Source organism: Osmerus mordax, chromosome 4 (genome assembly GCF_038355195.1).
Source record: "Osmerus mordax isolate fOsmMor3 chromosome 4, fOsmMor3.pri, whole genome shotgun sequence".
In the NCBI taxonomy this organism is placed as follows: Eukaryota; Metazoa; Chordata; class Actinopteri; order Osmeriformes; family Osmeridae; genus Osmerus; species Osmerus mordax.
Window position 1 is genome coordinate 3389026 of NC_090053.1, and position 14243 is coordinate 3403268.

The following is a 14243-nucleotide window of genomic DNA, read 5'->3' on the forward strand; positions in this document are numbered from 1 at the left end:
GCGTGAATCGGGGACGACGGCAGTTTGAAAGGGCCACATCTCCGCTGTGTGGAGTTTAGGAATGGAAAGAAAGACGATTTAATGGAAGCTGAAGTCAAAGAAGAAGAAGGAAAAAAAAAAAGCACAAAGCAGTGTGAATTCTCCAGCAGCTGAGTCAGACGGGTTTCATGTTGCGTTTCTGGCAGCGTGTGTAAAGACGTGCAAGCGCACACAAACACTTGCTTTCAAGTAAGACAAGCTTCTCATAGCAATAACGTCAAGCTGCCAAAGTTTTAAAGAAAATGGTTTTTTAATCATAATTCATCTCTTCTCTTCATGTTCCTGTATGTCTAGGTTATGTCTTATTCAGCCATAACCAAATCTCTAAAAGACTTTCATTACAGTGGTGCCCTTTTGAGAGCCTCTAAACTAGTGGGCACCTGGTGTGCAATTATATAAAGACCAGTCAATCTGCACTGTTCTCTCTCTCTCTTATTCTTTCATTCTTTCATCCTTTCATTCTTTCTTTCTCTCCTCTGTAGTGCGGCCTGGCTACCAAACAAAACATTGTTTCAAGTTCCAGCCGGCGTGCTTCACCGTCGGGCAGGGTTAGCTAAAGCATGCTAATTACAAGAGCCGTAAATGTCTGTGGTTAGCCTCCTGCGGGCTAGCGTAGCCGCCTTGCCTCCGGGCTGCATAGGAGCTTGCGACGAGCTAGCGACGAGCTAGCATCGAGCTAGCGTCTGGCACAGCTCTAACCAGAAGCTAGAAACCCGTAGCTTATTTCGGTCAGCCCTAACTGGCACCTCTGTCGCTCCATCATACTCTCGCTAATCCGACAATGAGGGGGTGTTGAGTTCTGACGACGTTGTAAAAGTTAAACTCAAAGACAGATTTATTTATTTTTATTGCGAGTGGAGCTGTGGCGTGTGTGAGTGTGTATTGTTTTCGAGGGCAGAGGAGTCGATTCTAATAAAGCAGAGAGTGTCTGTGTGTGTGTGTGTGTGTGTGTGTGTTTGGAGGGAGTTTATGAGTTTTCCGTGGCGAGCAGTGAGTTGTGACGCGGGAGGCCTCTGGGTGTTTTCCCTGCAGGGTCGAGGGGAGCAGTCGGCCTGTCTGCTCCTCACCACAGCCCTGACCACAGACACCACCAGACACCAGGCCCACACAGCCCTCTCTGGCTCCCTGGCTCTCTCCCACCAACGGGTCTCTGTCTCTCTACCCTCATCGGCTTCTCTTTCTCTCTCAGATATAACTCTCTTAAACAGCACTCGCTCACACCCCTCAACGTGTTCTCGTCTCCGCCGACGGGACTGTGGCGTAAAACGCTGTTCCATGTCAGACATGTCGCTCCCCATCCCGAGGGGGGCCATGGCCGGGCGGGCGTGAGGGGACGGCGAGGGCCCATTCCTGGGGTTCCTGTCCTCCCCTGCCCTGCCTGAACACCCACATCTGTCCGCCACATGGATCCTCAACCCAGCCACCAGAGGATCAGCCAGCCAAACACATCTGGCCCTGTCACACACACACGCACACTCACTTCATGTTGTAATTAGTGTGTGTGTGTCTAATACAGAGATCTTATTAAAAACCACACCCTTTAGTCCCGGCGACCTCATTGTGATTAGTGACCCCCGGTGTCCTGGCCGGCGTGGCGCACACACGTGCGTCGCCACACCGAAAGGGACACAGCCTCGACTCATTCCGTCATTGTTCCACTGCATTATCTTCAAAGAGCCAACCTTCAAAACACTGGCTCTCCCTCAAGGCACTATCTCACCGTGGTTTCCATGTTCTCACAGAAGAGCCTCTTTCTCTCGGAGCCGACAGGGCCACAACCAAAGGGCCCAGGGGCTCTGTGTGTCTTCTCACCCCAGAAATTAGCCCCGGGGTTGGGCTAAGGTCTGCTGGCCAGCTGGGTCTGCTCACCAGAGCATGGAGAACGTCTGACCGAACTCCCTTCCCCTCCTAATTGTGTGTGAATCAAGTAGCGGAAAAATAAAACAAGGCAGTTAAATGACTTGGACCTGCGTCCTGCAGGGATCTATGGAGTTCAGCCGCATGTGTTACACTAATAAATTACCCCAGTGTTTCCTTCTTACAGGAACTTCCATTCGGCCAGCGTGTTTGTCTTGGTAGGGTCCTGAAGGAGATGCAGAGAGGGGGAGCATGTGGGGGAATCAGAGCGGAGCGTCAAGAGCACAGCGTGGGGGAACCAGCGCTGTGGAACCTTCCTGCCGAGGTCCAGGGTGTCGAGGCAGGGAGAAAGGGGGACATGTTTTGGTGACGAACAGGCATGAAACGTTCTAGTTGTTTGGTGGACTTATAGAGTGCAGGAGGTGGACACATACGATTGTGATAGGAAGCCTTGACGAGATGTTATTTTGTAAAAACTCGCTCACACTCACACACACACACACACACACCCCTGCCTATCTATTCTGTTCAAAGCTCTTCAAATGAATTATTTACTCTGTGAAGCAGAGGTGACGCAATGCCTGTAGCCCAAAGGATGGAAAACTTCCCTACTACCAGGCCTGCCAACACCAGAGAACAGCTCCTCTGGACCTCTGGCAGGCAGGGCAACCACACAGCAGCACCTACAGAAGTGGACAGGCTCTGGGCGCAGGGGAACAGGAAATCTGGGGGCCTAAGCAACTGGAGACTTGTCATCAATGGGTTTATGTTTTATTTTTATGGGTCTTGTTCCTTTCTAGTCTATGTGTACAACGTCAATGAGATATAGACCATCCCATAATAACATCAGATTTAGATGCTTCAGAAAGCCCTCCCTGGGAGACCTGATGAGTGAACTCTGCCAGTCAGGACCGGTAACGCTGTCTAGGGTTTTTTGGGGTTGGATTTCTCCTACTATTGTCTACTGTTCCAGGGCCTGAGCTAGTGTTTCTCTTGTGGTTACTAATGGATTTCCCACTCCTATACACACACAACTGGTTTTCTTCACTTTATCTTCCCAGTCTCATTCATCATGGTCTGTCAGAGTTGAGGGTGAGGCAGTAGCTAGGGTTGAGGTTGGGGCTGGGGCTGAGGTTGGGGCTGAGGTTGGGACTGGGGCTGGGGCTGAGGCTGGGGCTAGGTGGGCTGGATGACAGGACTGGGCCTGGGAAACAGGCTTATGGGGTCTCTGGGGTTGGGGCTGGGTCTCTTTACTCTACAGTGGCTCACTTTCCCACAGTAACTCAACATATGAGGGAAAGCATGTGAATGATGGTTCATTTGATCCTGGGGTGATAGTCAATGCTTCATAGCGGCCACGTCTCCTACTATTAATCTCAGTAGAAAACAAGTGATTGGAGTTCTGAAGCGCTCCCAGGATCCTTCCAGCATTAGTACTTCCTCTCAAGTCAATTTCTATTGGGCTGAATGTTGAAAATGTGAGATGTTGATTGGCCAGTCGGCGCCTGGGTGACTTACCGAAGCCGAAGGCGGCGGGGGCCGGGATGGGAGCCGACTGGACGGGCGTGGAGGTGTACAGGCCGGTCACCAGCAGCCCGTCGAACGGCGTGCTGGTGGAGACGGTTACTGAGGAGGAGAGAGGAAGAGGGGGGTTAGAGTCATGAGCATAACACACACAGTACATGACTTCACACAGATTACAGATGAGCAGCTGCTGAAGAGCCTGTGGGTTGTCCACATGTGTGAGGGGGATGGAGGGGGAACCCCACACCAGCGCCCTGGCCCTCAGCCGCTAACCAGATACAGCAGGTGTTAACGAGCGCTGACGGTTAGAGGAGGACAGGTGAGAACAAGACCCCTGGGAGAGGAGAGAGAGAGAGAGAGAGAGAGAGAGAGGGAGAAAGAGGGAGAGAGAGAGAGAGAGAGAGAGAGAGGGAGAAAGAGGGGGGGGAGAGAGAGAGAGAGAGAGAGAAGGAGAGAGAGAAGGAGAGAGAGAGAGAGAGAGAGAGAGAGAGAGAGAGAGAGAGAGAGAGAGAGAGAGAGAGAGGGGGAGAAGGAGAGGGAGAGGGAGAGAGAAAGGAAAGAGAGAGAGAGAGAGAGAGGGAGAGAGAGGGGGAGGGAGAGGGGAAGACCATATGAGAAGGAGAGAAAGACAGAGAGGAAGAGAAAAACAGAGAGAATGATGAATAGCAAGAGAGAGGAGAGAGAGAGGGTGTGTGTGAGAGAGGGGGGAGACACAGCTTTGGGGGCAGGTGTTGGGCGGGGCTAGGAGGGTATCACCACCCTTGCTCACAGATGCCACCTATCAGAGAGGAGTATTAGCCTTCCAGGAGGCCTTGAGAGTTTCATGTCTTCTCTCTCATTCATGTCTGCTCTGAGTCACATTCTAGACTATTCCTACCCGTCACCTCACCCAGCAAACACTTACTGCCAACATCCAGTCTGACTACACCCATAACCAGTTACTGATATACAACACAATCTAGTCTATATCCTGGAGAATCGAAACAGGGTAATTGAATGCTGTCTTTATAGATGAGTTGGTGAAAGGAGATTGATGAGCTAATTGGCGTTGGCCCTGATTGCCACAGCAGAGGGTCTATTCATCAACGGAGACTACTTCTGAGCCTGGGGAATGTGTGTGTGTGTGTGTGAGAGAGATACATTTAGAAAGAGAGAAGCAGAGACAGACATTTAGAAAAAGAGACAGAGAAAAAGGGAGAGAGAGAGATAGACGGAAAGAGTGTGTAGTGTGTGTGTGCGCCTTTATCGATTTCCGCCCAGTAAACAAAAGTGTGTGAGTGGCAGGACCACAGCACCAGCTCCATCACCGAGGAGGGCCCAGGGTCCGGGCCCAGGGACCAGGGTCCGGGCCCAGGGACCAGGGTCCGGGCCCAGGGACCAGGGTCCGGGCCCAGGGACCAGGGTCCGGGCCCAGGGACCAGGGTCCGGACCGGCTCCTAGCCGGCAGATCATGGATCACAGAGGGGAAAACTCCAACGCACTACACTCTCCACAACTAGCGCTACACTGTGGACATGAGAGAGTCCTGCTGTTGACAGAAGTGTGAGGGTCTTTGACTGTTATGGTTTGTGGGGAAGAGCTTGAGGAATGAGACAGTGGGTTGGACGCCAGTGGTGTTGAGCTGTTTTGGTAAGGGAAGCCGTGTGTGTGCGTGTGTGAGAGTATGTGTGTGTGAGAGTGTGTGTGTGTGTGTGTGTGTGATGCACCCTCTGTGTCCTCTGGGGTGGGTCTGTTTGGGTGTAGGAATCTGGGCTGAGCAGACTGTTTTTGTGGTGTCTCTGTCTGTCTGATGTGGATCAACGTTTACATTCAGAGGACTTTTAAAATCCTAAAAGGCGTGTATTCCGGATAAAGCCATGTGTGTGTGTATGTCTATCAGCTATAACTCTGGCTCTGGCTTACCCCAACCCCCCCAACCCCCCCTGCCCCCCTCACACACACAAACCCCAACCTCCCATTTCTCCTCCAAATCCAAGCCTCAATAATTCATCCCACCACTCCCCAATGTAATATCCAGCCCTCTCAGCCTCCCAGCTTCCAGAGAACCCTGTCTTCAGCAGTCTGCTGCTTTGCACACCCTCTGGACACAGACGCTGTCTCGAGCACAACTCTAGAAACACAATTATCATTAAACTACTGGGCCTACTGACAATAGCAGTAGTCAGCCTTGGTTCTGAAAGGATGCTTGTGCAGCACATCTTGCGGGTGTTCGTGTGTGTGTGTGTCTGTGCACCGCAAACCTGACGAAGGCCAGTCTTCTCATTCACAGGTTCTAACCGTATTTCAACCATTTGCATTCCTTGCTATTTTGGTCACAAAGATGACATTATCTATTGAACAAATCTATTTCGCTGTATGGAGAGACAGATAATTAGTGTTTATATACAGTGTATTCAACCTTGGAGGGGACCAGTGTAATATTGAATGCAGTAATGGATTGGGCTGTGCTAAACTGCACCCTATTCTTTCCGAATTGAATGTGTTCATGTTTACCTTCTCCCTGACCTGCATCTCCTCTCCACAACACACACGTGTTAAAAGGTATTTTTTTCTGCAACCACTTCTCTCTACCTCTCTTCCTCTCTCCCTCCCTCTCCCTCCCCCTCTCCCCCCCCCTCTCCCCCCCCCCCCCCTCTCTCTCTCTCTCTCTCTCATTATCACTCCTTCTCACATCCCTCTCCAGCTCCCTCCATCTCCCTCCTGTTGGGAGCACAGTGGTGAGAGTACTTCTTCGTCCTGCTCAGCTCTTTATGCATGACTTCCTTCACAGCGGTGTACCTGGGTTCTGTCTGATGTCGAGGTGGAGAGGTGGGGTGGGGAGGGTTGGTGGAGGGGAGGGGCAGGAGAGGGGAGGGGGCAAGGGGGGGAATCGAGGGCCAGCCAGTGGATGGGTTGGAGATGGGAGGGAGGGAGATGGGGGGGGAGACAAGGTCTAGTGCAGCGAGTCCATAGAGACTGGCGCCCGATCGATACAGATGCAAGATCTCAATTATTTAGACAGACAACGTCAACCCCCCCCCCCCCCCCACTCTCACCCCCCACCCTCTCTCTCACCCAGGGGTAAAACAGAACAGACACATGAGCCAATCAGATCACATCTTATCACCTGTGGGGGATTCTGATACACACACTCAAAAAAGCGCCTTTGAAGGTAGCCTTTAACATTCCTCCCCACACTCCATCTCTGAATATTCCTTACTTGGCCGTGGGGGACAAGAGAGAAGGCCTTTATCAACAATACTCATCCAGTGTGTGTGTGTGTGTGTGTGGGTGCGCGTGCATGTTTTGAGAGTGTGTGTTTGAAGAAAACAGGTGTTTGCATGATCTATCCAAACATCTGGATGGAATTGTTAGGCATTCCTCATAACAGAAAGAAGACGCCACAGATGCATCTCAAGTCCAAGTGTGTGTGTGTGTGTGTGTGTGTGTGTGTGTGTGTGTGTGTGTGTGTGTGTGTGTACGTGTGTGTACGTGTGTGTAAGAGAGAGAGACAGAGAGAGAGAGAGAGAGAGAGAGAGAGAGAGAGAGAGAGAGAGAGAGAGAGAGAGAGAAAGAAAGAAAGAAAGAAAGAAAAAGAGAGAGGAGGGAGACGGAAACCGTGTGGAACATTTATTATGTACAAGTCTGTGCTCTGTGTTTACCTTCAGCCATGTCTGAGAGAGGGAGAGGGAGAGGGAGAGCAGTGTGTCCTGGGTAACTGAGGAATCGATCACCTCAGTTCGCACAGTTGTGTCCCTCTCCTTATCACTGATACCAACATCAGCTGTGTGGACGCAAGGACAACGCTTCACGAGCCACATGCCATCTTGGTACAAGCTGGGACGGGAGCGTCTCATTCCCATTTAAAGAAACCAAATTCAGGGAGTCAGGTGGCTGAGCGGTGAGGGAATCGGGCTAGTAATCCGAAGGTTGCCAGTTCGATTCCCGGTCATGCCAACTGACGTTGTGTCCTTGGGCAAGGCACTTCACCCTACTTGCCTCGGGGGAATGTCCCTGTACTTACTGTAAGTCGCTCTGGATAAGAGCGTCTGCTAAATGACTAAATGTAAATGTAAATGTAAATGTAAATTCAAGCATGAGTTGAGTTCAAGCATGGTTCCAGGCATCCACACACTTTGAATGACCATCTTATGTTACGAGAGGTTCTTTTATTTATTTATTGAGGTCTGGAGAATGTTCCACAAGGTTCTAAGACTAGTCTTAGCCTCCAAGGAGCTCCAGTCGGCTCTTAAGATCTAGGATCATTCTATCCTCTCTCTCTTCGTGAACATTCCTCTATTTGGGGAAAGAGGGAGGAGAGGAGGGAATATCTAGAGAGAAGCATGGAGAGTGCATCTGTTAGCACTGTGTCAACAGACGACGGCTCTGCTCGAGCCTGACTTGCTCAAACTCCTCCTCTCACCCCTCCTCCATTCTCCTTCACCCCCCTCCTCCTCCATTCTCCTTCACCCCCCTCCTCCTCTCACCCCTCCTCCATTCTTCTTCACCTCCCTCCTCCTCTCACCCCTCCTCCATTCTCCTTCACCTCCCTCCTCCTCTCACCCCTACTCCATTCTCCTTCACCCCCCTCCTCCTCCTCTCACCCCTCCTCCATTCTCCTTCACCTCCCTCCTCCTCTCACCCCTCCTCCATTCTCCTTCACCTCCGTGCAGGACTCCAGCTCAGGATTAGTGTCAGTGGACACCCACGCAAACATAACCTCACCCCTTACAACAAGCACCCAGTCAACCACTACAGTACACTCATTACAACACACACACAGACAGACACACACGCACACACACTCCAGAGCACCTCCTGCAGCCTTCTTCCAGCATGTAATATTGATGGTGTGATGTGGTAGTGTAGTCCTCGTTACAGACACGCCCCTACTGCTGTTCAACTATTGATGGGCCTTGGGCCCTCCTCTCCTCTCCACCTCCCTCCCTCCATTCTTCTCTCCTTCCACTCCGACTACACAGTAGTCGGAGGGGGGGGGGGGGGGCGACACGAGCCACGCTGTTTAAACTTTCATCCACCTGGTGCCCTCTGCCAGTGGAGGTGTCACACTGTGGGCTGGGGGGGGTGGAGGGGGGGGGGGGGGGAGCCTGGATCTTTTCTGGGAGTCTCCAGCCTTTCCTTGGCCTTGTTCTTGTGTGTGGAGGAGGAGTGGTGTGTGTATGTGTGTTTGTGTACGAGTTCCTGAGTGTGTGTTTGTGTGTGTGCGGGAGGGGCGGATCTCCAGATCGTCCGGGCTACACAGTGAGGGCAGACTCAGGTGTCTCGTGTCACAACAGTGAGTAGGAAGGTGAACCTCTGCTAGATCTCTGGGATCACAGGCTTGGAGCCAACGTTCACTGAGGGACATGAAGTGACCGACATCCCCGGTCCAAACCTTGCCCCAGCCATGGAGACTACCTCTGGCCTACAGCTCTGCGGCCAGACTCTGACTCCTCGCTAAGGGGAAAAGCATCAGAAGAGCCCTGATTGGCTGACAGCCGTCTGGAAGTGACGCCCGGCCCGGAGGCGACAGGGCTCCGGCGGGCACCCTAAACTCCCCGCTAACGTCTCCTCTGGGCGCGGTGAAGCAGAGCCAGACAGCGGTTGGCCGGGGCGGGCGACGCGTGAGCTCACAGTTGGCTAGGTAACAGCGTGGCACGGGATTAGAGGGAGACAGGAAGCCAGCGGGATTGCCGGGCGGAGCGCTGATTTATAACCCCTCGGCAGGGCGGGGCGAGTCGAGTCCCCCCTCGCCCTTCAACCCCCACCTCTCCCCCCGCCCAGGCCTGCAGAACAGTCCCCTCTCTGTTCTAGCAGAGCGAACACACCCACAGTCACATCCTCTCCCAGGCTAAGCTGGCCCTTTGCACAACACCCACACTGCTCTGTACAGTTCTGTCTACAAGAGAGAACAGCAGGGCTCAGGTTACTGCGGGTAAGCACACTTCTACTAACTACCTTGGCCACTCCACAGCCTTTCGCGTGGCGCCGTGGTGGACTTCGACAGGACAGACGCACCTGCGCAATCACTCGCTGTCTGTCTCAATCAAGTCTGTGAATTCTAAATCGGTTTCGGATCGCTCTGAATGGACTGTAGGATGACATGTCCAGTCACTGTGGAATTTCATTCTGAACCAGCCGGGTGTGTACACTCTCTCATTTCCGAATGGATGCCGGTTTCCTGGAGAGAGAGGGGCTGGTTAAAGATAGCTTGCCATCTGACCCACATCCCATTGGCACACACACACACACGTGCCCAAGAGAGGACCAGGAAATGGAGGCAGGAGCGACGGGGGAAGCTCTGTGTCCATCTGTTTCCCAACCCAGCCCTATGTGGGGGTCTCACCTCCCCCTGTGCTTCCTGAAATGGTTCAAACTGACAATCACCTGTGCAGGGCACCAGGGAAGATGGGCCAAACCATTTTGTCTGGGTAGAAGGGGCGGGGACGGAAAGAATTAAGAGGTCACCAGGAGAGAAACTGCCCTGAAAACAAATGAATAAAAATACCAGCATGTAAACAGAGCTCTGTTGCCACCTTGGCATGTATGCGGACCGTGTGTGGCATGTGTTGGTGCACATGTATGTTTCATAGCATGTCCCAGTGAGGCGTCATTCCATTGCGTAACCTTCTGGCACAGGCCTGGCCTGCTGGCATTGCCATCTGCCGCTGTGAAAGCCTAGATCTCACACACCTCCTTGCAGCCGGCTGCAGGTCCAGCACCACACATGGATGACATTAGAGACGGGGTTTAGGAAGAGGAATCTGCGTCTAGACCTGCAGTCAAAGACAGGACACTGTGACCTGCAGTTGTCCATGGCAGTAAGGATCGCCATGACGATAAGCATCATGAAGCTTGTCTGGAACTAGACAGTGAATCTTTTTTTTTTTTTTTTTTGATTAGGGACGTCTGTCTGCATGCCTGTCTGTCTGTATGTCTGCCTGTCTGAATGCCTGTCTGTCTGTATGCCTGTCTGCCTCCTTGTCTGTCTGCCTGTCTGAATGCCTGTCTGTCTGTATGCCTGTCTGCCTCCTTGTCAGTCTGTCTGTATGCATGTCTGTATGCCTGTCTGTCTGTATGCCTGTCTATCTGTCTGCCAGTCTGTCTGTATGCATGTCTGTCTGTCTGCCAGTCTGTATGTATGCCTGTCTGTTTGTATGCCTGTCTGCCTCCTTGTCTGTCTGTCAGTCTGTCTGTATGCCTGTCTGTATGCCTGTCTGTCTGTATGCCTGTCTATCTGCCTGCCAGTCTGTCTGTATGCCTGTCTGTCTGTCTGTATGCCTGTCTGTCTGTCTGCCAGTCTGTCTGTATGCCTGTCTATCTGTCTGCCAGTCTGTCTGTATGCCTGTCTGTCTGTATGCCTGTCTGTCTGCCTGTCTGTCTGTCTGTCTGCCAGTCTGTCTGTATGCCTGTCTGTATGCCTGTCTGCCTCCTTGTCTGTCTGCCTGCCTGCCTGCCTGCCTGCCTGCCTGCCTGCCTGCCTGTCTGCCTGTCTGCCTGTCTGTCTGGCTGCCTGTCTGTCTGTCAGTCAGTCAGTCAGTCAGTCTGTCTGTCTGGCTGCCTTGGCTTCACCCCTGCAACAGCCCCGAGAACAGCCGTGCAGAAATACAAGAGTGAAGAGGCTGCTTGTCACAAACATCCTGTTCCTCACACATAATCTGCCTCAGGATCACACTTCTGTTTGTGTGAGAGTGTGTGTGTGTGTGTGTGTGTGTGTGTGTGTGTGTGTGAGAGAGAGTGTGTGTGTGTGTGTCTGAATATACAGTACTTCCTCCTCATTCTTAATGATGTACCAGAAGGGTGACGTTTACCTCAGAACGCAGTCCTTCTTCAGACGCTAAAACAGCTGCAAAAAGTCCCACACACAAGAAGTCTCTTTTCCCCTCTCTGTCTTCTAAGAGCCTGCCCTTGTGCCAGAACACCCAGTTTTCTTATGACAACTCAACCAAACTCTTTAGATAGGTGTGGGCGAGATATCATCTCTACCTATTCAATATACCATTCATTGACGAGATAGGACTCAACATTCTAACGAACCACCTCAAGCTGACACACCATCCATGGAACACCTTCTCTGAGAGTCTGATACTGAATCTATAGAGCTGTCCCATAAACTGGTCATATGGAAGGAAGCAGAACTGAGAAATCTCTCACACATGGTAGTTGTGTGTGAGTCTGTTTTTCCCTCCCGAGGAAGAAACGGACACAGAGTAAGATGAAGTAGTCTGTGACTTGGTCTCTCCATCTGCCTCCAGGAGCCAGGCATGAGAGCTGTCTTTGTGATCCTCTCCATGTGTTGAGCCAGAGACAGCCACACAGGCCTGAGTGGCCAAACACAGCTTAAACAAAGGAATAGGCTGTCAGACAGGCGGCCAAACCGCCAGTCAATCAGGCGTTGTATTCAAAGCAATTGAGATGTTCCACCGTAGCGCTCTTGGTTTTGTCATCGCGCCTGCTAGCTGAGAAGGGGTTTCTTTGCGACGTGGCTTGAAAATACAGATCGTTCCTTGACTGACCACCGAAATACTGTAGCTCTAAGCACTTCTGCATATCTCCATATTCCTCTGCTCTACTTTCTACGTGCATTATTTGTGCGTCGCTAAAAGCATCTGCGAAATGAATCCGATGTGAAACGAAAAGACGTTATGCTGTCAAACAGGCACACAACACCACTTGACTGTAGTGAACCTTAGATCACTGAGCGAACTGTAAACACATCGTTTGTGTATGTGCATGTGTACACATGCAAACACACACGTGAACACTCAGAGACATAAACACACACACACACACAGATGAGCAGGGGGTGGTAACTGTGGCTTGGCCTCATCTTCAAGAGAATCTCAGGAATTCAGTGGCAAGCTCTTACAGCCCAGTCACACTCACAAACCTGGTTAGACCCCAACCATAACTTCTCTGTACACACACACACATATCTGTTAATACACTCCTGAAACAAATTCATCGGTTTATTTAAACATGTGCATACCTACACACTCACGTACTACTGTGAACACACTCACACCAGCTGTGGAAGAGAGTAGAGAAAAATGCAGGCCTGGCTGTGGCCTACCGCAGTTGCATAACAAATGCTTGTGTCTCCCAAAATGTCATTCCTCCATCTCCCCCTCCCCCTCCCCCCCCCCCCCACCTCCCACCTGTTCCACAGGGACCTGGTCTAAAAGGAAACAGGATAGTCCTAATGAGGAACAAGCCCTTACCCTCACTCATCTTCTGGGAGCCCTGTGTGGTCTGCCCTGGGGCATCCCAAACAGGGACGCTATCCTGTTAGCCTCTGTGACACACACACACACCCCTACAGCTGGGCTGTTTCCTTCCCAACCACCCCCCCCACACCCACACCCACACACACACACACACACACACACACACACTCCTGTGCCGACTCCCAACAGCAACTCTCAACATCCAATATCAATATAACAGGAAGTGTACTTAAAAATGTAGCAGAATTTGTGACTGAACTGAATTTGTGACTAAACTGTGACAAATGTGTGTTTGTAATTTGCAAGTATACTTGAAGTAGTCTATAATCTGTTTTTCTGCTTGGGTTGTCTGTGCGAGCAGCTCTGCAGAGAGGCACCCGGGCTGATGGCTGACACCCGGGCTGACTGGAGGAGCTGCAGTGGTGTGCACATGCCCACAGCTTCAGTCCCCTCCATTTCCTCTCCACATTCCTTACCAGTTATCTTCCTCCCAAATGTTCATTTCAACATTGGATCTATGGGGGGGAAAGAATGTCGAGCGTTTTTTACATTCCTGCCAACACTCCGGTTCCAAAGATGAAAGAGAATAATGTTGGTCCATACCTGTCCGTTCTGTGGACCTTCTCAGGGGTTCTGACACTTCAAACAGCACTTTTGATTAGTGTATCAGTCTGCTGCTCTATTGAACTGCTAGCAAGGTTTTTCATTTTTTTCAAGATCCTCTTTCAAACCCAAATTTCTCAATATCTTACAAAAGAAAAGCCAGTCAGGTCAGAGCTTGGATGAAACGGGAAAGATGATCTTGTTAAAGTAGAGGGAGATGATTCAGGACGAGCTGTTTCTTCAACCAGCCAATCACACGTCAGACGTGTGAGGCTGTGGTGTTTTGTATTTTATTCCTACTATTGGCATGGTAACCACACTTCCTCTAAGTAGAAAGGAAAGCCCCAGCCTCTGGCTTCCATCCAAGCCCCTGCCCCATCACCAGCCTCCAAGCCCCATCCTCAAGCTTCCATCCAAGCACTAGCCCCTGCCTCAGCCCCATCCTCAAGCTTCCATCCAAGCACTAGCCCCAGCCTCAGCCCCAGCCTCAGCCCCAGCCTCAAGCTTCCATCCAAGCCCCAGCCAAGTCCCTCAGTGTCTCTGGCTCTAGCTAAGACTGGCTCCAGGGCTTTCAGTCTGACAGCAGTCACCACCATGTCACCACTATCACAGATATAATAGCTTTTATATGAATTATGGAGCTGTCGCTTTATACAGAGGTTCACTTTATATCCGCTGTATGCCGCACCCTCTCTCTCTGCGTCTCTCTTGCCAACACGCCCTCACTCCTTTACCATACTCTCTCTCTCTCCTGCTCTATGTCAGTGTGGTGGATTTGCCTTTCATTCCAACTCTGTATTCTATAACTACGGGATAGCAAATGTCTTGCCTGCAGAATCACCCTGTCAAAACCTCAAATTGAGCTTTGCAATCACGTTTCATTCTTCAAAAAATACACATGCATTCACTTGAAAGGTGAGAGTGTCTTTGATTTCACCGCTCGATTAGTATTCCGGCTTGGCGCTTTGTGCGAAGCCAGAGTTTGCCCATGTTAGAAGAGACATTTAAAAAGAG

General features: G+C 51.3%; 1 protein-coding gene across 1 annotated transcript in view; it reads right to left on the bottom strand.

Moving 5' to 3' along the window:
- Positions 1–14243, bottom strand: part of reln (reelin) — an 85683-nt gene that overhangs the window by 59655 nt on the left and 11785 nt on the right. Inside the window, 1 exon segment of the mRNA XM_067234163.1 lies at positions 3415–3522. Within this exon segment, the coding sequence (XP_067090264.1) occupies positions 3415–3522 (108 nt within the window).